We start from the raw sequence: 26,131 nt of genomic DNA, 5'->3' as shown, positions 1-26,131 counted from the left end.
GTATAGTTGCAGCCCGATACGATGCGGATTGAGTTGCAACTACGCAGATAATGTCTACCTCCTTACCAAGGTAGTTAGAGGCTGGAGGGGAACGTCAATGTATCGGCGAACCTTGGAAGTCAATGAAGAATGAGGCTGGACCAGCCTAGGCTGAACCAGGCTCCCGTCAATTGAAAGTCAAAACATGGGATCTCGGTCCCTTCTCCACGAGTTCCAGCCCTCTTTCACTCTCCTCATTTGTTGTTCGCACTCTCAGCCTTCCCGAGCCCTGCGCTTTCATCTTACCCCGGCCCACCCACCGAGTTGCAATTCCAAGTCGGAGCGTCGAGGTGTCAACAGGCGTGACCCTGCCCAATATACTGTGCGTATCCTTTATGTTCTTTCCAGTACTCTGTACGGAACATAGTTCAGTCTACCTGCTTATGTAAATACTGCATGCGTAGGACGGCCTGAAGCCCAGTCCAGGGGCCGTTGCTGCAACCTCAGCCTAGGACCAGCCCACCCTTGGCGTCGAACCAGAAAGCGGATGCCCTGTGCCATGCATGCTTTGGTTGGCTCTGTATCCGTACATTTCATGCGCTTGCCGACACTGCTCAGTGCTGGGCTATGATGTTCAGTTCGTTACCCAGGATGCTGAGCGAGGGAGAGAAGAATATCATAAGCAGTAGCAAGAGCATACATAGGTAGTACATTCACTAAAGTCTGTTGCGTCGCGTGTCTTCCCAGATTTTATGTTCTCGTCTCAATTAACCCCCTATATTTTTCAAGACTGAGACACCACAACAACGACAGCGCCATCAGCTGGTCTGTGTGATGTACGTAGGCATGCGCGCGCGGTTTTCATTTCATCTATTTCTATTCTTACACCTCTAATACTTAACGTTTGTATCCAACTTCATCCGGACATCTTCCATTCTTCCTTCCTTCTTTCGGTCTACGCTCACCTCTTTCTGGCCTCGAACCCCTTTTCCTGCGAGTGTCACACCCTCGCTCACCTCATTGTGTCTGTCTGCCTGCCTTGCCTGCCTGCCTGCTTGTCCGTCTCTCAGTCTCGGGGGCTTTTCCCTTCTTCTCCACGTCCCTTTCTCCTCTTGTTCCTCTGTCCCCACATCTTTTATCCTTGGTCTCCAGTCCGATCTCCCTTCGAGCTCACGTCCTCCCTAAGCTGAGGTCCATGGTACACACGCACCCTGCCTTCGCCTGGTCTGGCCTGGCCTGGCCTTATTACGCATCCAATACTATTGCTACTGGGACCCCTCCCCCCTCCATCGTAGAATGCCCGGTCGTCCTGTCTTTTGCGTTGCACTGCGTCTAGCCCAACACCCTTACCTCACCGGACCTCACCCTACCTTATCTTAACTGACCTCGCCTACCAAATCCGACCTCAACTTGACCCTGCTTACCTTACTCTGCTTCCTCCCAAATCCTCTTTTTCGTGTCGGCCTTTCCCCTTCAATTCTCTTGGTCAATGTGTCTCGTCGCCTTGCCCTACCACCTCACGCTGTGCTGATGGCCTAGTTTCCGGACCCGACGGCATCGCACAGCACACCCAACTTTGACCGTCGTCGTCATCCTCCCACTTCGACTTTCCATCCCTGGCAAACCATGAACCATCGCCGCCATGCCTTTTCTACGCCGTCGCGGCAACGTCGTCAGCGAGACCGACATGAGGCGCCATACCATTATTGATACCGAATCGGTGCCCCAGCTTCCGCCGCTTCCCCAGCACTTTCCTTCTCCGCAACCTCAATCCCAACAGCAGCAGCAGCAACCACCCCGACCTCAATCGCAGCAGCACCAGAAGCAGCCATTCATCATCCAGCCGCAAGAAGCACAGCAATCGCAAACGCTGTTACCACCATTGCAGGGACAGCAGCAAGAGAAAGAGCAGGGGCAGCATGGGGAGGAACCGCGACCCTCTGTGTCTGCCTCGACTCAGGAATCTCAGTCCACACTTTTGGCTGTGCCTGCGCAATCCGAAGGCGACGGCGACGAGCCTGGCCAGCAAACCCCTGACGGCTCAAGTGACCGACCAAATACCCCTCCCGTTCAGGAAGAGACGCCGAAGCATCGTCGTTTCTCTATGTTGAGATTTCGCAATGCCTCCGACTCGCAGCTGTCCCTCAGGGCCAAGCAACAGGCCGAAAAGCCCCCCCCTGTGCCTCGCCGTACGTTCCCTTTGAATCACACTTACCAGCCAAACCCCGCGCGCCATGCCAAGGTTGTCTTGCTAACGAACAACATCAGCGCCCGAAATCATTACAACTGCTCCGACTGTCGATTTTCAGGTTCCCCAAAAGAAGCAATCTCGCATGCGACTCGCCGACCGATTTCGACGCTCCGGTGAAATGCCAAGGAATAGTGAAGATGGAGGCGCCCGGGCCTTGACGTGGATGTCGTCGCGAAGAAAGACGGGATTGGAAGACTTAGCCTCGGCAAATCGGCCGACCCTTGTGACTTTCGAAGAACCCAGTCGTCCGTCGTCATCGAGGGCGCCGACCAACGGAGAACGTCATGATGTCCCCAATCTATCGCTCCCTGCAAACCGAGCTTCAGAATCATCGCGGTCCGACGCAAGCTCGGGAGAACACCTGTACACTACAAACACGAAGGATAATTCGCCACCGGTGCACTCAGGCTCCAGCTTCTTCCGTATGCCTCGGAGGAAACCCAAGGCTACAGCTCCAATGTTCGACTTGTCACATTTGCCGCAAAGAGGAAAGCCTCTGAATGGGAACAATAACGTTGCGACATCGTCTTCTTCGCTCGGCACGTCTCATCCGAACGTCGTATCTACTTCTCGAGAAAATACACCGCGTCCCCAACAAGGATCGCGTCCCCAGTCGAGTCACAGCGTGCGCGCCGATTCATTAGCATCGTCCACACACGAACATTTAGCCAGGCCGAACGCTTCGCCCGCCACCGCTCTATTCAGGCCGGGGTCAATCCATTCGGGGCAGTCCTCGCCGACTCGCACACGCTTGCAGCGGCGGGGTAGATCGTCGACCATGAGCTCTTTGGGAAGGGAGTCGATAGATGGCCATCTTGACCCGGGAACTGGTCGAACATCCACATCGGTTGGTCGCAAGAGCTTCGGCGACCTATTCGGTCTCAACCGATTGCGTCAAAATTCAGATCTTGGTCAGGGCCGACAAGGCAGCCTGACACCAGCTACTCCTGGCTCCAACACATCGAAGAACAACTCGTTGCAGATTGCGCGCGAACCGATCGCTCTGCCCGAGAAGCTCGAAGACGAAACGCCGGTTAAATATCTTGGTCGTATCGAGGAAATACTCAGTCGCGGAGTCATTGCCAGCGCGTTATCTAAGGGAAGCGATTCGTTCTCGATAGCGGTCCTCCGCAGCTACATGCGCCGCTTCAGCTTCTTTGAATACCCCATGGACATGGCTATCCGAAAGCTGCTCATGGAGGCTGAGCTACCCAAGGAAACACAGCAAATAGACAGATGCCTTCAGGCGTTTGCGAACCGTTACCACGAATGCAATCCCGGGATCTATGCCTCTCCAGACCAGGCGTATTTTGTCGCCTTTTCTCTCCTCATTTTACATACCGATGTTTTCAACAAGAACAACAAGCACAAGATGCAGCAACCCGACTACTTGAAAAACACACAGGGAGAGGGCGTCTCAGACTCAATTCTAAGGTGCTTTTACGACAACATTACATATACCCCTTTCATTCATGTCGAGGACGATCTAGACCTCAGCAGCGATCGACTTTTGGCAAACAGAGCCAAGCGGAAGACGCTATTTCCAGGAGGCACGCCGGAGACAACCGTCAGACGGTCAGCCCGTGAGCCTCTTGATCCCTATACTCTTATAATAGATGGCAAGCTGGATATCTTGCGTCCGAGTCTCAAAGATGTGATGGAACTCGAAGATCACTACAACTACTTGGGGACGGCAAAGGATCTCAACGTCAAAGAGCTTCAGAGAACGTTCTTCAGAACCGGTGTCTTGCAAATAGTGTCGGCTAGGTCACGGCCAGATGCGTTCCGCGACGACAAGGGCTCCGCCAATCCGGCTGAGGCGGCTCAAGGCGTTGTTGATATCAAAATCACGAAAGTCGGCCTCTTATGGCGTAAGGATGCCAAAAAGAAGAAAACGAGATCGCCGTGGCAGGAATGGGGGGCTATTCTGACCGGCGCTCAACTCTATTTCTTCCGCAATACCACATGGATCAAGAACCTGATGCACCAGTACGAGACTCATGTCAAACAGGGATTTGATGGGGAGCCGATTACTTTCAAGCCACCACTCCCGGAATTTAAGCCTGACGGGTACTTGCCGACAAAAGATGCGGTTGCGCTCGTTGACGTCACCTACAAGAAGCATAAGAACGCCTTTAAGTATTCTCAACCCAGCGGCTACGTCGAAGAGGTTCTCCTAGCCGACAACGAAGAGGAAATGAACGATTGGCTTGCCAAGCTCAATTATGCAGCCGCGTTTACAACATCGGGCGTTCGAATGAGGGGCGTTGTGGGCGGTAACTACGAGGGCCAGAGCCGGCGTGGCATAAGGAGGCTCGGCAGTTCAGCCTCTGCGCAGGTTATCCAGACCCCCACCGGCGACGTCAGCATCGTACGCGGGAAGATTGACCATAAGGAGGCCGAGTCGATCCAGGCGCAACGACGGCAGACCATGATGGATGCAGTTGCCAAAGCCGACGAGGAGATCGCACTCAAAGAGCAGGAGCTCGAGGTGCACTTGAGGAACGCGCGGCATTTGCAAATACTGTCGCCCATCCAAGCCAAAACCCGAGATCAGATCCTTTCAGCCGCGGCCCACATGGATGTCAAAATCAAATGGATCCGCATGGGCATCTGGAAATCGAGGTGTCACCGGGATGTTTTGTTGAAAGATTTGGCCGAGGAACAGGGTCCTCAGGGCCTGGCGCCCTCCAAGATGCAAAATGGGCACGAGTTCAACGAGCCATCTCCGTCTCGGGAGAGACCTTCCAATCTCGAAGCTGGCTCGGCGAGCAGCGTCGCGCGAAGACGTCGGCGATCATCTGCTGCCGTCTCTACCATTCAGGGGTCTTCCAAGATTCCCCAGGCAGAGCCTGAATCACCGGTCACCGAGGCTTACCAAACACCGCCGACAAGTGCAACGTTCAGTCCGCACAAGCATCAGAATTCTTGGGATTCTAAAGTCTCCAGGTCAATGGAACATTTGCAACGCAAGAGACCTGGCTCTAGCTCCAGTCATTCTTCTATCGAACCGACTTTCTACAGCCCGAAACAGCATTCGACGCCGCAAAAGGATATGGACGTTGAGCAATCTGCAATTGATCACCACCATGATGACGTCGACGCGAACGAACGGGTGCTCCTGGAGCAGGCCGGCCTTCTCGACTCGGGTTCTCGCGGTAGAATTCAGCCAGAAAGAAAGCGGACTGGGTCACTGTCCGAAGCCGGAGACGCTTCCGAATCGCGAGACACCCCAGGCTCAATCGATAAGCAAGACAAAATGAAGATCCGACGCAGCTTGCAACGCACGCTCAGGGAAAGTGCTGGCCACCTCTCGCATCACCGCAGTAGGAAAGGCAAAGAAATACTCTCTGGTGGTGGATCGGACGACATGGGTCGTGAAGACGTGCTTACGAGAGGCTCCGGAAGTTTTGTGGTACATGGGAAGAAAGCATCAGTCATCAACTTCGGCTCCGAACTTCAGCAACTCACCCCGGAAGAACGTATGAGGCAGCGAAAGCAAGATCAACGTGACGAGCCTGCATCCCCCGCTAGCTTTGACGAAGATTTCCACGATGCTCTGAACAGCTCCTTCGTTCCCACCGAGCGACGAGAGTCGGCTGCTAGTGCAAGTACCGCCACGGCTAGAAGCTTTCGCGAGCTTCACCGCAAATACTCCTCGGCGCACGCATCCAAGGCGCCGGTGTTTGGCGGTCGTCTATCGGTACCTTCTGATGGCGAAAGCGAAGCAGCAGTCAGCTTCTCGGATGGGAGGCGGACACCACTTCCTCCAATCGAGAACGAGTCTGGAGATGAGGAAGAAAACCAAGTCGCTGTCGGTAGCCTGAGGTCCGGAACGGGCCCGCAGTTCATCGTCAGCCCGCAGCCTGTACCTGTGTCGCTGGCAAACCCGGTGGCGACCCCCTCCGAGCCAACGACTCCGCTGGAACCCCAAAAGGGGGATGAGAATGTCCAAGGGGCTGAGATGCAACGACTTCCCAGCCCATCCATACAAGCAGTCAAAGCCTAGGTGATCAAGGTGTGCCGCGCTCTAAGTCCGCACCGGTAGCCTTTAAGGGAGCGACATTAAACGGTGGGTTAGATGGATTAGAAGCATGAACACCACATCGTCCGGACTTGAATGCAGAGCGAGTTTTAAAGAGGAATGTGAGAGCAAACATGGACAGATCATTACTACACCATCAGCGTGTGCGTATGGGGACTTTCATCTCCCTGTCACACTTTTACTACATCTTGTTTTACTGTTGAGAGCAATCACACCAAAATGGAAGTGTGGTCGATTTATAATGGCGGATGTGTGTACATATATTTGTGGAATCATGGCTAAGCGGGGAAAAGGACACTGGACTTTGGGCATAGCATTGTGGTGGCGACCAGGGCCAACTGAAAGAGAGATCGGACGACCTGGTCGATTCACGGCCAGCGGTGCAGTCTTGAGTGCAAAGCGGTCCATACTTGTTTTTTCAGCGAGACCTTTTGTACAATACCCTCACCTCCTCATGTGCTCGGTACCCAGCAAGATTTTTGACATGAGAAGCGTGGCCGAGTGACTTTGTATCTTTGGCATCTTGCATACCACAAAGTATAGCCGATCGCGTCTACGAATAGGGAAATGGAGGCGAGTGAGTAGAGACTGACGTCTGGCCATTGCACCCCTTCATTTCTTGCCCTTCTTCTTCTTCTTGGACGACGAGGTTGGTGCCTTTTCGACCTTGACAGATCCCGCGCCGCCCGCCAACTCCAACGTCTCCTCCTCCTTGACAAAGCCGCCCTGCGTGGCTTCGTTGGCCTTCTTCTTGCCCTTCTTGCCCTTAGGCCGGTACGAGGATCGGTCACGCAGGGGAAGCCACCTCTCGGGGTCCATTTTCTTGCCCTCGACGTAGTCCTTGGGCAGCTTTCTTCTTCGCTTTTTCTTGTTGATCGTCTCAGTCGGCTGCGCATCAAGGCGGCGCTTCTTGGACTGGCTAACCGCCTTCGAGTGGGTAACAACGCCGTCGCCGATGAGCTGGTCAACGTCAATGCCGACGAGGAGGTCGTCGACAGGGGGCAGGTCTTTGAAATACAACGTGACCTTGGCTCTGTCTGAGGTGGCGAAAGACGCCACAAGGCCGGCGGCGGCGACATGGTTCGCGCTGGGTTTCTGGCAGAGCTTCTCGAAGGCGGCACCGGCGGCCGCAATGTCATTGGGATCCGATGACTTGAGAAGCTCGGAGCCGGCGCCAAGCAAAAGCGAGTCGACATGACGGCCGTCTCGCTTCTCCCAGAAGGATGAGGCTTTTGCTAATTCGGACCGGATACTGCTGTGACGGCCCTGTTGCCTGTAGAGAGAGACGGCCAAGGCAACCAAACCAGGAGAGAAGCGTACTTCTGACGTGCCCTGCTTCTCCAGATTCTGCAGGAAGGATTCGAGAACCGATAGGGCGGCGCCGGTGTTATTTGCCATGAGGTAGAGTTGGACTATGGTGAGCAGGAGGCCGACATCCGTGGGACGCCTCTCGACCAAAGGAAGAACGCCCTTGAAATCGACCGTCTTGGAATGACGCAGGGCGTAAGCTGTTGCATTGATGGCTGAGAGGCTGTTGGTGTCAACAGATACAGTGGGCGCAGCATCGTCAAGTGATCGGGATGTGTTCTCGTAGACACCGTCGAACTTTTGAGAATGCAGACCAAGGATGTACTCGTTCCGCTTCAGCTGGCTGTCTTGGTACCTGAACAGTTTGGCCTGCTTGCTCAGCACCGCTGCCGCGTCGACTTTGCGTTGGGCCAAGTAGGCGTTCTCAGCATCAGTCGCGAGAGCCGACTTGTTGTTCAGCGCAATCAACCTAGACTCAGCGTCCCATTCACTGCATCAATGATTAGCAACCTTCTACCCTAACCACTGGCGTAAGGGCTGCTTACTCGGAGATAGACAGACGCTCCTGGATTTCAAGAGCCTCGCCGGCCTTCCCTAACCTCGAGTAGACGTAAACCTGCTGGACCATGATGGGAATCATCTCAGCGCTCTTGTCGTCCTCTGACAGCTCTTCGGATTCTTCGCAGAGACGCAGAGCCCTTTGGAGAAGGTTTGACGCCTTGGACAGCTCGCCGCGCGCGATTGTACCGCAAGCAATGTTGTACGCGAGCTCGAAAGTGTCGGCGTCCTCGGCAGTAGGTATAGGCGTGTCATCGCCGTCGAGGTTGGCGGAGGACTTCCATTCCAACTGAGCTGCGGACGCCAGCTGGTTGATTTTCAGGTCGCTTGCCTCATCCTGGGGGTCTTCCAGGAGATTGGTATAGGCTTCGAGCGCATCCTTGAAATCCTCGGCTCGATAGGCAACCTGAGCTACGAGGTGACGATAACTCCGCTGGGGCCTGGAGTTGGCGAGCTCGTGGGCGTCTTGCAGCTTTCCCGTCTTGTATAGAGCGTAAGCCTTCTCCAACAAGGCGGCGTCCTCAAGCTTGCTGCCGCCGTCGGCGATGGCGCGTAGGGCGTCGTCGAAACGATCGAGCTTGAGGAGGGCGACGACTCGGGTCTGTTGAGCGACAAGGTCCGCGGAAGAAACCTTCAAAGTGGCGTTGGCGGCTTTGAGGACTTCTTCGTGGTCTTCGATGGAGGCCGCGCGCAGCAGGGCGCTGAGGTTAGCGGCAGGATCCGAAGGCATCGCAAGGTGAGGGGAGGGGCGGAGAGAGGCGTATGGCGATGGTCTCAGCGGGACCGATACTGCATGTTATGTCGTTCAAACGCAGCAGCGATAGGGAGTGGTCAGTATTTCCACGACGAGCGACAAACTGCGGAGGAATTGAGGGATCTCGGTTGGTGGTGCTCGTGTGGCTGGTGTCGCCGGTCTTGACTAATCTCGATCAAAAAACACAAATACAACAACGTCTGGTGAAGACACGCTGCAGCCTAGGTCAGGGCGATGTGGATGGTGGGGCAAGGCCTGTGATGTTCAGCGCTGGTCGGCTCAGGTCCTCAACTTGTAGCCCCTCACCCAGATCAGGTGATTCGATACTCTGGGGCTACTTGGAACTGCGGTGCCCTGATTAGATCAAAAGATGTTCAGCTGCGGAAATCGCATTTTAGCAGTAAGTACAGAGTAGGTAACAAACCTAAAATCCAATCTGGGCTTCAAGATAAGCCAATCAATAAACATACCAAAAGCCTTAAAATGTCACCAGGTCTATCATCACCTCCATACCATTGAATCGAATCAGACAACGAGGGAAACACCAAAATGAAAGCTTGCTTCTTTTCTTTCTCTGACTCCGTACCAAACCGAGATACGCTGCCAGTCCAGTGGGTACTCTTGACAGCAGTCTAGGCCTTTTCGACATTGTTTTGTGGCATCGTCATGACTTAACGTCTTCATCGACATGTCCCAGCCGTGATTCCATAATCGTATTTTCAGTTTTGAGGCCGCCAAAACTTCGAAGATTTCGCATCCCGGCACCCCATCTATTCAATGGTAGTTCGCCAGCGAGCAGCCCGTCCTCGTGTAAATATACCCCAAAACCCCCTCCGCTTCACCTGGGGTTGGTGGTGTGGTCTCAACGGGTACGTTGGCTGCACAGTAAACTCATCATTTGCTTCTGAGTTCTCCGGCTTCCGCGGACGCAGCTTCTTTGGCATTATCTCTCCTATTTTAGTGCTCCCTGACGATATTGTCGTCATTGACATGTGCTTGTCCGTGTCCATTCGCTGGATGCGAGCGGGAGTGCCCATGTTGACGCGAGCCGCTTTCTGTCGTTCTTCATTTTTCTCTCCCCCTCGTGGAAGTTCAGTGTCGGAAGTTTCTTTGTTCTTGCGTTTGTTCAAGGAATTTGTTCTCTTATGCTGCTTGCTTGTCGCCCTTGACCCTGATAAGGTTGATTCCCGGGATGAGACGCCGAGCCGTCGGGAAAGGTCATCGATGGTCTTGACAGCGTCGACTCTTGACGAGTTAGACAACAACTGAAGTGACCGGTAATCGATCCCGGGTGCCTGACCTCTCGTCGGACGAACCAGCCGTGCAATGGCTGATGTCAGACGTTTGATAACCTTTTCCAATGAAGACCGGGCTGTGGCTGCAATCCCGTTTTAGCACCAGGATGATCGACTCCGTGAGTGGGAAATACACACCATCGCCCTTTTCGAGATTATTGCCCGTTGCAGCCAGTCGCAAAGAGTATACACTTCGAACTTTGTACTGGTCGGAACGAATGTTTTTTCGAAGCTGTCGGGTGTGTTTGCTCCCTTTCAAGCCCTTCAGGCGTGACAAGCAAATGGAGTATGTCTCCAGGAGCGAGTCGACCGTGTCGCCGAACCCAGCCATGTCAGATAAAAGGCTCAGCACGCTGGACCTTCCCGTTAAATAAGGTTCACACAATAAACTGATATGGCGGAGCTTTCGTATGACGACGCCCCGGGACGAACGAGCCCATCTTGTATTCTATTTTTCTCGCCCTTCTTGATGATAAGGGCTAGGAATTGGAGCCAGTCAAACCAAGGACGGACGATGACAGGAGATGACACATTTTGGTTGGTTGTGCAACCGCCGGACCCCTCATCCTGTCGGCATAGTCGGCCGACCTGTCATTTGCCTGCCTTTTCCTCGTCATCCAAAGTGTAGTCCTAGGGGGATGTTTGATCAAGGCCATTATAGAGGTAAAACAGGGGTAACAGAAAACCGACGATGATAAGGATAGCGGCGTGAAAGTGTGACTGTTCTACGAGGGCATAGGTCTCGGCCATCCGCATCTCCTCTCAACACACGAATAGTATTTACCCGGGCGAGTCCACTCATCAAGCCAAACAAGGGGGTTTTGCAACTTTGCAATAGCAACCTTGAAAAAAACAAGCGTGCGCGTCCGCTGGAAGGCATGGGAAGGAGAAAGATATTGTGTCTACTGGTATAGCCAGCTTATCAGGCGCCGCATGGGAATGCCATTTATAGTGCACAGAACGGAATCCTGCCACTGGCTGCGAGACTCGTCTCGGACAGATGTCGCAACTGATCGGCTCGACCAAGGACGAGAAGATGAATTGGGCGAGCCTAGCTCATCGGCAAGGCGCGGGATGCGATCAGTAGATCCGGCGCTGCTGAGCATACATAGCAACTACGAAACCAAGGTGCTAGACCGCCGCAGCATGGCGCGCCACAAGACGACACGCAGCTTTGGAATGTCACCATACATCCAGGTTGCGGTCGTGTACCAGAACCACGTGCGAATTGTCGAGAACAGGAACCAGCACTGGCAGCTGGTATGAGCCTGTTTCGGTTAACGAGGAAGAAAAGAAGATGGCCACGATCAGCGGTGAGTCAACCGAGCATGTCGGATTGGCACCCGCAGAGTGGTGTTGATAAGGCAGGCAAAGTAGCGGCAGGGGTCTGTCGTTTGTGGTGTACGAGCCACTGAGAACTTGGACAGTCGAGTCGATATGGCCAGTGTGGACATCAAATAGCGTTGCCGTGAGGGAACTTACAGCCATTCAGAGCGCTGGGCCAATGGAATGCTCGGGGATCCTCGCCGAGCATTGCGAAAGCCTCCGACGTCGGTGGAACATCCGTCCTCGAAGATGACAATTTGGCAGATTGCCTGAGTTGTGCGAGTGTCTGAGCATTGCATTTCTAGACCGAGAGGGGTGCAGGACGGTGGGATGGTGCCAGCGTCGCAATAAACGTGTCTTATTGTCCCATTGTCTAGGCGTCGCTGCCCCTGGGTTGGCCCCTACCGAAGGGGACCATCCCATAGGTTCGGCCTCGTCTCTGGCCAGTCTGTAGCTCGCAGCATGTCTACGGACAGAAAGATGATTAGCGGCAGTGTATGCCCGAATCCGTCAAGATCAGGAGTGCGAAGGATGTTGTTGTCTAGGGACAGCAAAAGTGAATGGCGATGTGGTGTTGGCGGTTAATGGGAACAGCTCTGGGATCCTGTCGCCCATTCCTAAGCACCGATCAACAGCCCTTGGTGCAAACCGATAGAGGCAGAGGATACCTACCACCACACTTGTTGAAGGCGACGGGTAGATGTGCCTCGAGGTGTTTATATGTGGCCTGAAAACAGAGAACCAAATGGGTCTGTAGGGAGCGTGGGCCACAGCCCGCTAGATACCTTCCTGCGGCAAGACGGCTGAACGGCTGATTTCTGAGCCGCAGGTACCTAAGTAGTAATGGTTGAGGTATCCTTCTATTTGATCACGTCGAGCGTGTCTGGAGCTGAGCTGTTAATACTTACACTGTGTTTGTAACTATGTCTTATTCCTGTTGTGTACCTGTACTTAGCCGTCCAACCTCAAGATCGACCGCCTTGGCTAGGTGTCCTACTGCCTGGGGCGGTACCTCGATTGGGCTCCCCCTGCCCGCCAACGCCCGCAAACTGCAAGAGGTGACGAAGCAACGAAGGGGATGGGGCAATGAGATTACACGTGTAAGTGAGGTAAGTGCTCTTTGAGAACCGATGTCCCTTGATGCATACCTTGGTAAAGCGCTTACAGTGCGACAGGGCAACCAATGAGACACAAATTTTGGTAGCTGTCGAGATGCGAGAAGAAGGTTGCGTCTTATCTGGCCGGTCCCCCCACATCCACCACTCACAGACAGCGGCCCCACCGGCCATCCAACGGGCGCAAAGGTCGGTGGGCTGCAACAACAAAGCGTGGTAGTTCTCAAGTCGTGGACGGGCGATATCTTCTTGCGTTGCCTTGCGGGTGCCCGTCCAGCCAATGTCAACTTGCCGATAGATCCATGGTCCCAAGCCCGAGCACGACATCCTGCTGCGGGCGCTGTGGAAGGTCAAGTCTGCCGAGTAAAACAAAGGCGTTCAGAAGACCAGGTACTATGAGCCATGAGCAAGAAGCCATTTCTTACACACAGTACCTTGACCTGTTCGATTGTGTCGTCAGCAGGCTCGCAATCTGTCCAGGTCAATACCGCCCTCCCCCAATTGAGTACGATGTGATACCGCCCACTAATCAAGGCACGGTGGTTTGTTGAGCTGATTGATAACTGTCATGTAAGGCATGGCATGCCACGCTGACAAGCGGTACCTTTTCGCACTATGATGTGCACAAGATATCCAGGCTGATCATTATGAAGTCGGCGGTATCTTCCTGGGGGCGGGGACAGTGCGAGGTGATGGAACCCCCAACTTTCTTAAAGTGTCCCTGCAAATGGAGGCGCGCCCCTCCCTACCTTTCCTCAATCCCGCACGAAACCCACTTTCCCGCCTGCCGCTTCCCGCTTCCCCGTGAAATGTCGGGTTGGGAAATTGAACAAAGAAGACCAAAGCCCCTCTCGTTTTCTTCAAGCGTAGAGACACCGTCCAGAAGGCGTCCGTGAGGTGCATCGTAGGTAATTTCGGTTGCATTACACACACCAAGTATCCGTATCTTATTCATGCATTCAGACTACCTACCTTACATCCAATGATCCAATTCCCTCATTTTCCCGGGACGGATCCGGCCCCTTTACAACCCCTCTCTTTCCTTCCTCATATTCGTGTGCCTTTGCTTCGTTTCTTGTGTTGGTCTTGATCCCCTCTTTAGTTGGTCATTTCCCCTCCCCTTCTCATGTTACGTCGTTATCCTGGTACAGAACAACAAACCTTGACAACCCGCACACCCGAGGGGGGGAAACCCCTCCCACACCCTGCTGTTCCAAAAACGACACCAGGCGCGTTTTATTTTGTTGTTATCACTCCTGGATCCGCTACTTCCACCCTCCTCACACTCGCCTGCGATCTCACCTTCGCCCGCACGCAACCTGTCTCATCGCCTTCCATGCGTCGCAATCGCCGCCGCCTTGTCGACAACGCCAGGACCCCGCCAACGCTATCCTCCCTATCCACAAACCCACATGCCCATTGAATAGTCCCTGCAGCCCCTCAACCTTCGTCACTCGCTGTGTCCTGGCAGACACATCCGCATCCCACTGCCACGCTCAAGCTCCGTTATCCCGTGCTCCTCTTTAATGTGAGCGAAGAGATATACAGATCCCGAACCCAGCCTCGAATTTGCACGTTCCTGACTCTGAGTTGATTCTCGTCTCTCTCTCTCTCTCTCTCTCTCTCTCTCTCTCTCTCTCTCTCTCTCTCTCTCTCTCTCTCTCTCTCTCTCTCTCTCTTCCCCCCCCCCCCCCCCCCCCCAGTTATCGAATCCCGTATAGTCGTCGTCCAGACTTACATCTCCTGGTCCCTGGTCCCAGGCCTGGTTCTCGTCTCTTACTGCGTGGTATCTAAAGGAGCCGCCCCCGCCAACCTACATATCGATCGTCTCCTCCCGTTGATCTTTGGACGCCCAGCTTACCAACTTTGTACCATCTGGCTCTTGTAATTACCGATTTCGGCATATCTGAATCCCCTGTCGCCGGCCTCTAGCAACCACTCTGCGCATCGTCCATGGACCGTCTACTCATCTGTACTGCACCCAACTCCCAATCTCGCGCTCGACCGTCTCTGAGTTGTGCTCAACGCTGTCTACGACAACCCGTACAATCGAGGAAACCCGATTTTCGTCCTGGTCCTGCGGTGTTAGCAGCCGCCCATATCGCACCAAAGTCTTCTTAGAGCAAAGGATACAGGTGGCCCTGATGTCGGCGACTCCTTCTCCCTCTCCGTTGCAAGGCCCCATCGGCCGCATCGACGAGGAGAGTTTGCCCCAAGGCCACTGCCGCTACATCTTATTGGTTCCCGGCATTAAGGGCCAGCGATGCGCTTGCGTACACTTCTCCCTTAACCGCTCAACGCCCGGGGCAAGTTGTGATTGTGGACACATGGCCTGCTATCACGTCAAAACCCCGGAACCATCTTCCACTCGACAAGAAGTCGAGCTATTGAAGCAGCGTCTTCAGGCCCTCGAGGAACAGTTGGACCAGCAGAGACAGGGCGGCCTTGGAACCATCGTCGCTAGGGTGAGCGACCTGGAGGAGTTCGTCGACAAGAGTCGGGAGGAAATAGGCCAGGAAATCAAAGGCTCCTATCGCAACATCAGCAGGGCCTGGCAGTCCATCGAGCAGCTGAATCGGCGAACCTCTAAGTTACAAGAAGGTCTACGCTCCCAGTTGGATCATCTGGACAGTGTAGAGGGCGGGTTGAAGAATATCAGCAATCGACAGATGGAGCTCTTCGACGCCGATGAGAGCATAGAGGAGAGATTGGAACAGTTGGAGTCTGATCATGATCTATTGTTCAGTCGAGGTAGCCAGCACCTGGATGTCGAAGCTGAGATCAACCCAATGCGTACCGGTGTCCCGAGTGTCTCTTACTCGCGCCCTCCGACTGCGTCACATTTCCGGACCGAGGCTCAAAGCCGTTGGGACGGTGTGCATCCCGCACCCCATGCTTCTCCAGCCGTCAGCACCACTGAATCAAACGGCAGTTCCAATAGTTGTGGCGCCTGGACGGTACACATCTCATTGCTTCCGACGGCCTCTCAGCCTTTTCCATTTGAGAGGGACACCAATGCCTATAAACGCTGCCTCTCACGTGGCCTGCACCGGACGGTTGTAGTTGGTGGGTCCGACGGTACTTCCTTCGTTGAGGCTGTTACCAAGTCCTTCGACGGCCTCCTCGAAGGGAGACCATGGATGCCACTGCAGGCAAGGCTTTGCGACGCAGAAAGGCTCCAAGGACTTCCCATGCTACGGCCGCTAGACCCCGGGCTCATCGACGACGAGTACGATCTCGACTTTTTGCGAAAGCACTGTGGTGTTTGCGAGCCCAGTGGCAAGATTGAGTCGCTGTACATCGCCATGCGTCTTGACAAGTTTTCGTGGCACTTTCTCCGAAACTCTCCAAAGTTTATTGATGGTCTTGAGAATTGCTGGGTACACGATCCGCTCCTGGACCCAAGTAACCAAGTTGACGATGACCACGATCGGCCTTCGGCTGGTGACATTGTTCCACGTCTTCCAAACCTCAAACGCCCTGCATCTGAGATGTCACAAACGACCTATTTAGCGCCCTCGACGACGACAGCCGGTGAAATAGATGATCAGCGGTGCAAGAATCGGAGAACGACTTGCTTGCCAACGTTAGTTGAGCCGCGTAGACGCCTAGAGACCGTGTAAGACTTCGGGTATGGTGTCTTTTTTTCTCTCTTCCTTTCTTGGATGTATTTTTCTTCTGTTCACCAGCGAAACCTGATTTGCCGCACCTTTTATAGACGTACGGTCGGCAGGGATTGAAACTCTGCTTCAAGTCAAGGCGGAGGTGAACGACGTACAGATGTGCCGGGTTTGGATAGTACTTTCCATGCGGCACGCAAAACGTCATGCGATTGGGTGGACGGGATATGGTTAGTTAAGACGCCGATTCAAAGGCGAGGAACCAGGCTGGATGGGACATGATAGAAGTGAAACCGGCGGGCCTGCTATTTTAGAGGGCTTTATACCCATATGAACCACCTTGGTCTAAAACGATTTATTTGCATACCGTATTTTTTTGAATAGAGGAAGTTCACGAATAGAGAAGTGAGGGCCGAGGCCGTTATTCAATTGGAAGAGGCCGGGGCCCGGAGCCCGGAGCCGGACTCTAAGAAGCCTGAAGCACAAATAGTGTCCCAAAACAGCAAGGCGTACCCGTCCACCAGCCTTCAGCCTCCTTCTCCACAGCCACTTAGCGCCCGAACCACTGTCTGCCATCCCGTTCCGAGAATTAACCACGCTCCGTCGCAACCTACGACAAACACGACAAATACCTGTGCGACGAACCCAACATAGGTTCGTCTCTTTCCTCAAACTAAGCGCCTCCCAGGCCGAAATACAGGAAGGATCGCTCCCGAACCCTCCTACTTTTCTAAGAAGCCCAGGAAGCCACCACTTATCTACACATTCCCCAACCTCGCCATACCATCGTGACTATTACATCTCACGACCTTCTTGGGCCCACCATGGATTGGGACATGGATATGGAGGATGTCGCCGAAGGATTTGCTCCTCCGACCACCGCAATTGCCGACAGCACAGTACGCGATGGCTCCCCGCATCTCCCGCAATTGTCCTTGTCCGTGCTAACTTTGGGTGGCAACAGAATACCGGAGTATCGAATGCGATACCCCTTACCACGACCGAGCGCGACCTGGAAAGCTCAACTTTGGTACCCAACAAGGTTCATGTCCGAGGATTGGAGACGTTGACGACGGACGATATCAAGACATACGTGAGGGACCATTATGGCCCCACAAATAGGATCGAATGGATCGACGACGAGTCTGCGAACTTGGTCTTCGGATCTGAGTCCTCGGCACAGGACGCTCTGAAAGCCTTGAGCGCCGTTGACATCGCCGATGTGACTCAATTGCCCATCAACGAGACGATCCCTGCTAAAGCCGTCGCTTCTAAGCCAGAGGCAAACCTTCAAGTCCGATTTGCCGTTATTTCCGACAAGAAGGCACCTGGCGCGGCGCAGAGGAGCAGATTCTATCTTTTTCACCCCGAATTCGATCCGGAAGAAAGAATGCGACGCGAAGGAAGCAGGAACAGGTACCGCGACCGCAGTGGCGATGATCGCTACCGCCGTAACGGCCGCGGAAGAAGTCAGCGAGGCCGCGAACCGAGTGTGGAGGTATTCCACGCGAGCATGTACGACGATGAAGATACTTCAGCGAACCGCGAGTCCAGATCCACGCAACCGCGGAGGAGGTCGTCATCCAGGGGCTCTAGCTCGCGCAGGGATCAATCCCATACATATCGCAACCAGGAGAAGGAGCTCTTTCCAAATCGAGGATCGGGAGCGGGCAGGGGCCGACGAAACCGCTCGGCGTCACCGATACGAGATGTCGACGGTGACGCGGCGATGGATGTGGAGGCAGCACGGATGTTGAGACCCAGCAACCGAGAAAGGGCATCTGGTATCAAGGAGCGTCTGGCCAAGGACAACACGGCGAAGGAGCTATTCCCCGCTAAGGACTCTTCTGCCGGCAAGACGCATATGGACCGGGTCATGGACGGTGCAGACGAGACCACGCAGCTAATGCAACGCAAACTATCAGTGGCCAACAACGACAGGGGCGCTAAGAAGGACTTGTTTGACATTCGAGGCAGAGCCGAGAAAAGTGGTGCCGACACTGGCTTCGCCATTAAGGGCGCAGCAGGTGCAAGTGTCAAGGAGCTGTTCCCAAATCGCTTTGGAGGTGGTAACACGGGAAAGGAACTCTTTGCCGACAAGTTGGTGGGCCGTGGACGCAGACGACAGAAGGCTGAAGATTTATTCTCTTAGCATTTCAAAGCAAGACTGCTCTGGGAAACATGCTGCTAACAAAAAAGGTATTTCTTCCACGGCGATTTAAGGAAAGAAATAGACTGCAATGATTCATATGATGCCGTAGATACCCGGATAATCAAGTTCAGGGTAACTTGGCAGAAGAATTCCAAACCCCATCAAGTACCGGAGACCCAGGTTTCAATGGATTATACCAAGTATCTGTGAAATCAACATATCGGTATCTCGTTTTCGGCGGAGGGTTTACACATGGTGATGTGGCTTCCGTCGCAGGGCGATAGGGCCGGTGATGCTTGATGGCACTGCAATTGCAAGTCCCTTTGTCTACGGCGAGTTTGCAAGGGAGTATGTTCAGGGGAGCAAGTGCGGCATGGGTGACATTGAAGGCTCTTGAGAAAACAGGGCACCTTCCCTTGGTCGAGATCATGGTGAGGCGGGGGAAGGAAGGAGCGGCAACACGAGCTCCAGAGAACAATCCGTACCTGCCGTTTCTACGCGTCAGCCCCAGCCGAGGTAATGCTTCCTTCCCAACCCGTCTCGAGATGAGGTCCTCCGTCTCCGTCACCTTCATCGCCATCTCACCTCATTCACTCAAGCTCCTCCACAAATCATACTAACTGCGAACTATCCTCGGCTCCACGCGCCTTTCTTTGACGTTGGACTCATTAGATACAGCTAACAAGTTCTGTGCCACCAAGTCCCGACATCACGACATCGGCATTTTGCCCAACAACTCCTCCATATCTACATTGTTCATGCGCTCTCGTTTTCTTACGCCGTTCTGGACATGGACTAACCGAACCCGGCCCAGGAATAAAGCGTCACCCCCATGACAGTCACCGAGTGACTCGTGGAGAGACATGGCCGACATCTTTAGACCGTTGCCTCCACAGCGAAGGGGGTCAGAAATCAATCCGGTACAAACTAGCGATGAGGATTCACTGGCACATCTCGATGCTCCTCCCTCCAAACTGCGACAGCGGAGAGCCATTCCACGCATTGCAAGCCTCGATATTCTCAGTGCTGCCAAATTGGTAGGAAGCAACTGCCCAAGTATCAGATCCGTCGGTTCGCATTCATCTTGTCATCAGCTGTCGCCCTCCCTGGTGGAACCAACTGAGGTTGTCTGGTACCAGGACCGAGACCAAACGGAGGCTCCAATGTCTCTGGATCAGATGGTCGACGCCCTGCATTACATTATGATGACCAAGTCAGTTCTCGACCCAGTACCCAGAGAATACAATTCGTACATTTTGCATTTGCTGGAAGGCTATTGGAGCGTCCAGGTGCTACTCAAGAAAACAGAAAAAATTCTTAAAGAGGAGTTGGAAACCAGTCAACGCAGCATCAATGAATTTACCAAGATGTCCGATGAATGGCAGGAGAAGGAGGCTGCCTTCCGAGCTGAGATCAAGCGCTTGGAATTGGTACTCGCAAAAGTCGCCCCTGAGGGCGTCGGTGCCGTTGTCCTGGCTAGGTCTGAAAGCGTCGTGGACAGAAGCGCCACATCCTCAAGGATGTTCAAGGCCAAAATTGAGAATGCCAGATGCAGTCCTGAAAAAGGTGAGTCTCATTTACAAGCAGATCAAATCTGAATGCGTTCGGCCACTGACCGACGGATAATACCTGGCAGATGGGTACGATCACGACAAGTCTGCCAGCATGGATACTTCACGTGTCACGGCAGGCTCCGAAACCCTACGCCAGACCCATCGAACGTTCTGTAAGCAGGTCTATTCGGGTTCCTCTTAACTCCGGGCGCAAGCTAATATAACAGTGTCGATGCAACCGAATCTGGACGACAATGCGGATGTCGAATTGAGTCAGGAGCTGAGAAAGGTTCAACGAAGACGGCATCGGACCATCAAACATGGCAGAAAGAACATGCCCCTGGATCCAGCAGCCATAGTTCGGGCCCTGGACACAAGCTCTTCAGAGGAGGATAACAGTCTGAATCCGTCGCAGAGGGCAAACAACTTACCTGCCAGAACGCAGGCAGCCCAACTGTCTCGTGCGGCGCCACGTATGCAGGATACCGGAGCATCGTATGCCTTTCAATTGGCCACCAACACACCGGAGTATGACAGTTTGAGGCAGCCACCTGGTTCCGTGTATCGAGGAACGCTTGGCGTCAACCCAGCAGGAAATGAAGCTATTGCTGCAGCCAAGGCGGCTGGTGAGCGGTCGTCTGTTGCTCGCCCGAATATCATAAGCTCGGCAACCGGTAAACTCCCGGAACAACCTGCCCGGAGAGCTTCCCAAACTCACCAACATAAAAGAGAGTTCTCCTTCGAGGCCGGAAAGGACGGCATCCAGCTACAATCGTTTGGGAATGTTTCTGACACGGGAAAGGAACGGAGTGCCCACGGATGCGAAATCGAGCCATCGGTCGTCAGACAGACACCTTCACCGGAGAGTAGGAATATTTTATTGTCGAGCAGAACACGTGCATCAGCGCAGCAGCGCCAAATGCCTCATGGCGATACCCAGGCCGGGCCTCACAGCTCGGAGCGGGGGCATCTCAGCACCTCTATGGCAGAGAACGTGAGCGGAGAGGTTGACGAACTTGGCAGTAAATCCAGCGTTCGCAACCAATATTGCAGTTCGCGTACACAAAGTGTATACCGCGGATATTCCGAAGGTGCTGGTAACCTCCCCGATGATGAGTTTGGAGATCGCGGCAGGCCCGTGGAGCGGCGAGCTACAGGGACTAGCCACTCACGGACAGCGGCATACGAGGCACTGAGGTGGGCAGACAGCGAGGGGCAGGAAAACGACGAGTCTGTATTGTAAGCTCCACTGTCTTGTATAAGTGATTATACCCCAGGCTTTTGCAAAGGAGGGACGACCTTGGCAGATATACTAGTTAATGAGGACAGCAGCTTGCATGGTCAAGACCACCTGGTGGTTTCTCTTCCAGTTTGCTTTTCGCTGCTTTTGGGTTTCGCCCTTTATGCCGAGTTTGTTTATGTCTCTCACTGAATCCCAGCCACTCTTACTAACTATTACATCACGTCGTTTTCCTTAACTCGCCAGGGTTCTTACCTCGAGCTTCTGGTTCTATTTCAACCCCTATCCCAGAGTTTGAGTTGCCGTCCGAGAGCCTGGTTCGGTTACAGAGCTCGCTAGGGTCTAACTCCGGAATCAGCAGTCATCGCGAGACGGCGATGACCACTGCAAAGAGAACGCCATTCTCGAACAGAGCTAGGGGAGTATCAGCCTCACGGTTGGAACATTAGGTCACCGATATTGTTCCCATGGGGCACTGTATCACTACAGCCCAAGTGCGTCGTGCTGTGTGGTATTGCCGCATTATTCATGATATTGTGCGCGTGTGGCCTAGAATGGTTGCGGCGAAATGATGACAGTCTTGCGCTGATGCCGCCTAGGAGGGACATGGAACTTCCTTGAAGTTGGCCCGGACAATGCTTGGGCCCGGGGCAGATGTTTGCATGAAGAGGAGATTCTTTAAAGAGGGCGAGAAATGGAGACAACTTGGGGAATACTCCTCTGAATGGGACACATCAGGCGCAAATACGTTACCTGGCATGGACCGAGCAGATACCTATGTGGGCCGTAGGTATGGAACAACTTACGCAGACGAGGAGGCTGCGTCGAGAATGCGGGTATGCTTAAATGGGAGTAGCAAGGCGTGGCCAGGCGTGGCCAGGTGCCTCATCCGCGACGAAGGTAAACCGACACGGTGAGTAGGGAGGGGGGGGGGGGGGGTGAGGGGTACAAAAGGAAGAATAGGGGGCATCGACCCGAATAACTGGCGGTGACCGTTGTTGTTGCTTTTGCACCATCGTCTGTCCCACGCTCATATCAAAACCGAGGTGAACCACAGCTGCGGGTGTGAGCAGTGATATCCGTTATCCAGGTCCGAGACCGCCCCGGGCATGACGCCAGATGGACTATTCCTGTAATCTTTGCTGCCCGACTATTGAGCGTGCGTGTTTGAGGGGGCAAAAACTGCAGTCCCGAGTCGCAGCTGCAGTTAGTTGCATTTGGCATTGGGTGTCATCGGGAGTTGTGATGACGAGGCCAGGCCTCCTATCTCTAGGCTGGGGGACAGTCTGCTAGTCTCACAACAGCAATGGCATATTCGTTTCTGGGCTGAGCGTTGTAAGAACGGAGCGACGCCCTAGGTACCAGCAACATAATGCTACAAAAAATGACAAGGACTGAGCCGGCATACACACGAAGCAGTACGTACTCCGTACGCTGCGTTTGTCATGCATACATTATAACCACCATCAATTAACGAGGTGGTAGAAAAAGCATCGACGGTCGAAACCCCCCCCCCCCTTGGAAGGGCAACTAAGTAAGAATTCTGCACGCCTTTCCCTTGAACATTTTCCCTAGTGCGTCGCTCTGTATGCATAACATGCACATCTACCTCTGTGCGTGCGGCAGCCACGCAAAGTCAGGGTGCAGACGCAGGCCAACAACGGCCGGGAGGGCCGGTTGTCTGTTCGCACAGCTATCCCGACAAGGAAAGGCTAGGCTCAACGAAGCAACTTGAGAGAGGAGCGGATATGACGCGCGCACACAAACGCTTCGAGTCGATGCTCAGGACAAAGTGGATTGATTGCACTGAAAGCCCCGCAACTGCGGACCAGGTGTTTCTATCATTTCTAACAGGTCTGGTGTGAAGCATTAGGCATGATCTGGCGGCACGACACAACATAACAGCAACGGGAATCTCGCTTGTCGTCTTAGTATCCATACCCTGCCTTGCAAGCACGTTCGCCTTGCCTTGCCTTACCTTACGTACGGATGGATACGCAATTGCAAATACCTTACCCGCCTAGCCCTTGTCTAGCTTCGTGTCTCAGACAAAACCACAAGTGACCCATTCCAGGGACGAGAGACGGCAGGCACCCGTATAACGGCTGAAGGGCTGAGTGGCTGAGTAGCTGACCGGTTGGTTGGCACGTTGCAATCTCGACATGATGCTGCTGCAGTTGCGGAGCACCAAATGATGCATCCAGACGGACGGGTGGGCTGGTGGTGGATGGAGGGAGTGGGGTGTCAGGTTTTTGTTGCCTCCTCCCACCCCTGTTCATGGGCTGAGATAATACATAGAATACTGAGATGGAGCTGAGCTTGGGTTGGCTACCAGGTTGGCTGCTGCGCTTTCTTCCTCTTCTTCCCACGACTCATAGGTCGAATGCGTCCGCGCCCGCGTCCGCGCCCTCGTCGCCTGTTGAGCCAGAGGGGAATTCGGAACTGCCTACGTTATTCACACTCACACCTCATCAAACTACTACCTTAGAAGCCCTAAAACTAACATAGGAAGGGCAGGGACGGAGTCCCCAGAATTTATGGTCAATACATCGTACGCTGCGTACCAGGCATTAGCCCCCCCCCCCCCCCCCCCGGCTCGTGGATTCCCGCAGCGGACGTGGGGACCCTGCTTGTTGCCTTTCAGCTCCCACCACTCGTTTCTCCTGCGCTGCTGCTGGCTAACCGTTGATCGACGGGAGTCAATTGGCCCGGGGCCCCGGAGATGGGGCCAAGATGCTCTATGTCCATGTCAGTTTCGAGGACATTGATTCGCGGCTTAGTCTGCAGATCCACCCAACGAAGCAGCCCAGGAGAAATGGGATCTGAGATCCGGCCATCCTTTCTTTTAACCCCATCGTTGTCGGTCGGTCTTGCAAGCTGCATGGCCACCCATGGCTCTTGTTTCCCGCCCCCCACCCCTTGCCGTGCGCGTTCCCTCATCGGCCACCAAACCCTCCCAAGGATGATCGTCAACATCAAGTAGCATCCGTATTCCACAGCGTCGCAGCGGCAGCCCAGAACCGCCTAGCCCCCCCAATCGAATTCGCAGCGGTAACATTGGGGCACGGTCACCTAGACGATCGCCGGAGTGATGTGGAATCATTTCACAAAGACCATCTTTCGGGTACCAATTCCTGACCGGCATGCGGATTGTTTGTCGTGGGGCTGCAATACCGTTGATACCGAAGTTTTGTTTCTACACTTCCACCAGTCAATAACCCCCCGGCCTTGTGGGATCTTCAATAAATTGTTTTCGTTCATATAGAAGGCACGTACAATAATATCATCATTGCATCAGCTATGGTTCTGTCGTGTGCAGATTCGGAAGAGTTTGCCATTTGACTTTCTCCCCTCCCCCCTCCCTTGCTTCCTTCCCCCCTTGCATCGCTGCGTGATTGAAATCGCCCACCGATATGCGAGCCGACGGCCGACCGCGGTGGTGATGCAGATGAGGCCAGGGGCCGCCAACGGTGCTGATGAAGTGTCTGTGAGAGAAGGGAGGACAGGAGGAGCGGTCGATCCGCGATGCACCGTTCGTTTGTCTTGGTCCAAACTGCGCTACTGTCGATGTTGGTGCTGCTGGTCCGGGTGCTGGCTGCGCTAAGAACGGCCAACCGTCTTTTAATCTGCTGTTGGAAACGGCAGATTAACAGCCAGTGTGGTCGGACATGTGTAGTTTAGTTTGACAGACTATCATAGGCTTTAGCCCAACTCTTCAAGCATGAGCTGGTCTCGGTTCATGTCAAATTGGGTTGGACAGGCCAGGTTCAGACCCAGGCAACCAGGGCAGCGCTGGTGTCGATCGTGTTTTCTGAAACAGTCGACGGTGACTCGATAGCTTGCGTCGGATGACAACGCCTCCATCATATCCTAACCAGTCGATTGGTCAGAAGAACGCGGCATCACTCACATGTTGGCCATGCGCGAGACAGCCGACCGGGCAGGATAGAGCAGCCTGGACAGACAGAGCTTGGATTATAACAGCGGATCGACGAATGACGAACGGTCGGAACATCTTCCTCGTCTCTCAATAATATTGTTTGCTTCGTTTGGCCTTGACCTTGTCTGGCAGTGGGTTGGCCTGTTAATTGGCGATTCCTGGCTTGCTTACTTTTGTTTCCCGAGGGTTTCCATCCCATCGGCTGCACCATCCTGGGAGCGCCCGAGAAGTGCAAGCGCAGGCCAATACGACAACATAGAGTGTGGCCAGCTAGGACATCCCCGCCGCTATGTGTCTCTCGTGTTCAAGGGGCCGCAGATCCTGCTCGATCCCGTCAGCACGGCCTCGGTGCCAATTCGCTACCTTCGCTGCACCAGGGATCGGCCACGGGACACAAACGCGCCGAGAGTGGGAGACAAGGGTTCGGCGGGGATCGCGGCGTTGTTTTGAACGACTATCGGTCCCCGGGAGGGTTTTATATTACCGTGGTTTCTTGAAATGGTGTACCTATTTCGACCTCAACAGGGACTGACTGCCTTGGCTACCTACCTCGGCCTCCGGAAGGTTGGGTCCTTGGGCCGTCATTGGGCCTGTCCACCAACATATTTGTTGTAACAACTTCCGATTAATCTTGTGAGAATATCCATGGGCATGCGCGTGCTTGTGTGGTGCGAATGCGGCTGGGAAGTGATGAGGAGGGCCATGGTGCTGAGTATTGAAGATTAGACGATAATGTGCTTCCTCGGCAGCAGGTGTAAGCGGAAAAAGAGCAAGAGCGTTGGAAAAGGAAACCTGCTGTCAGTGTGGTTGAGTTCCACTGACTGATTTGATTGATGGGTGTCGTTTGGCAGGGTGCCATGACCGTGTCCGTGTCCGTGCCCAGTTATTCCCATCGCTGGCGTGGTTTGAAAAACTGTCACGGCTTTTAGGATTCGGACGGATCGCCTCCTGAGTGGGAAGAAGCTCTCTGATAATATGTCTCCCTCGCTTTGGGT

General features: G+C 54.0%; 6 protein-coding genes across 6 annotated transcripts; 4 read left to right on the top strand and 2 right to left on the bottom strand.

Annotated features, from left to right (window-relative positions):
• The first annotated feature begins 1,011 nt into the window (after positions 1-1,011).
• On the top strand, positions 1,012-6,284 carry CDEST_14673 (Putative Sec7 domain, pleckstrin domain, PH-like domain superfamily, sec7 domain superfamily). The gene is made up of 2 exons (XM_062930829.1): positions 1,012-2,168; positions 2,248-6,284. The coding sequence occupies exons 1-2, from the start codon at positions 1,622-1,624 to the stop codon at positions 6,237-6,239; spliced, it is 4,539 nt and encodes a 1,512-aa protein (XP_062786880.1). The 5' UTR covers positions 1,012-1,621; the 3' UTR covers positions 6,240-6,284.
• Position 6,285: 1 nt separating this feature from the next.
• Positions 6,286-9,142, bottom strand: CDEST_14672 (Putative tetratricopeptide-like helical domain superfamily). Its single transcript, XM_062930828.1, has 2 exons — positions 8,129-9,142; positions 6,286-8,073 (listed from the first exon to the last, which is right to left on the bottom strand). Exons 1-2 carry the CDS (start codon positions 8,869-8,871, stop codon positions 6,888-6,890), a joined length of 1,929 nt encoding a protein of 642 aa, XP_062786879.1. The 5' UTR covers positions 8,872-9,142; the 3' UTR covers positions 6,286-6,887.
• Positions 9,143-9,665: 523 nt separating this feature from the next.
• CDEST_14671 (uncharacterized protein) lies at positions 9,666-10,521 on the bottom strand (the record flags this gene model as incomplete). The annotated part of the gene is given in 2 exon segments (XM_062930827.1): positions 9,666-10,160; positions 10,171-10,521. The coding sequence occupies 2 exon segments, from the start codon at positions 10,519-10,521 to the stop codon at positions 9,666-9,668; spliced, it is 846 nt and encodes a 281-aa protein (XP_062786878.1).
• A 3,400-nt stretch (positions 10,522-13,921) lies between these two features.
• On the top strand, positions 13,922-16,343 carry CDEST_14670 (uncharacterized protein). Its single transcript, XM_062930826.1, has 2 exons — positions 13,922-14,230; positions 14,335-16,343. The coding sequence occupies exon 2, from the start codon at positions 14,776-14,778 to the stop codon at positions 16,252-16,254; it is 1,479 nt and encodes a 492-aa protein (XP_062786877.1). The 5' UTR covers positions 13,922-14,230; positions 14,335-14,775; the 3' UTR covers positions 16,255-16,343.
• Positions 16,344-16,843: 500 nt separating this feature from the next.
• Positions 16,844-18,584, top strand: CDEST_14669 (Putative nuclear cap-binding protein subunit 3). Its single transcript, XM_062930825.1, has 2 exons — positions 16,844-17,150; positions 17,216-18,584. Exons 1-2 carry the CDS (start codon positions 17,076-17,078, stop codon positions 18,401-18,403), a joined length of 1,263 nt encoding a protein of 420 aa, XP_062786876.1. The 5' UTR covers positions 16,844-17,075; the 3' UTR covers positions 18,404-18,584.
• Positions 18,585-19,266: 682 nt separating this feature from the next.
• On the top strand, positions 19,267-21,297 carry CDEST_14668 (uncharacterized protein; the record flags this gene model as incomplete). The annotated part of the gene is made up of 2 exons (XM_062930824.1): positions 19,267-19,969; positions 20,184-21,297. The coding sequence occupies 2 exons, from the start codon at positions 19,267-19,269 to the stop codon at positions 21,197-21,199; spliced, it is 1,719 nt and encodes a 572-aa protein (XP_062786875.1). The 3' UTR covers positions 21,200-21,297.
• Positions 21,298-26,131: the final 4,834 nt, after the last annotated feature.

Source organism: Colletotrichum destructivum, chromosome 10 (assembly GCF_034447905.1).
Source record: "Colletotrichum destructivum chromosome 10, complete sequence".
Taxonomy (NCBI): Eukaryota; Fungi; Ascomycota; class Sordariomycetes; order Glomerellales; family Glomerellaceae; genus Colletotrichum; species Colletotrichum destructivum.
Note: the sequence above shows the minus strand (reverse complement) of the source record. Positions and strands in the feature narration are given on the sequence as shown.

Excerpts from the sequence above, each read along its gene's own strand:
- CDEST_14669 (XM_062930825.1), top strand. The coding sequence starts at position 17,076 with ATGGATTGGGACATGGATATGGAGGATGTCGCCGAAGGATTTGCTCCT. Across the intron at positions 17,151-17,215 it reads CCGCAATTGCCGACAGCACA|AATACCGGAGTATCGAATGC; the intron begins GTACGCGATGGC and ends GGGTGGCAACAG.
- CDEST_14670 (XM_062930826.1), top strand. The coding sequence starts at position 14,776 with ATGTCGGCGACTCCTTCTCCCTCTCCGTTGCAAGGCCCCATCGGCCGC.
- CDEST_14672 (XM_062930828.1), bottom strand. The coding sequence starts at position 8,871 with ATGCCTTCGGATCCTGCCGCTAACCTCAGCGCCCTGCTGCGCGCGGCC. Across the intron at positions 8,074-8,128 it reads GAGCGTCTGTCTATCTCCGA|TGAATGGGACGCTGAGTCTA; the intron begins GTAAGCAGCCCT and ends TCATTGATGCAG.
- CDEST_14673 (XM_062930829.1), top strand. The coding sequence starts at position 1,622 with ATGCCTTTTCTACGCCGTCGCGGCAACGTCGTCAGCGAGACCGACATG. Across the intron at positions 2,169-2,247 it reads GCCCCCCCCTGTGCCTCGCC|CGCCCGAAATCATTACAACT; the intron begins GTACGTTCCCTT and ends GAACAACATCAG.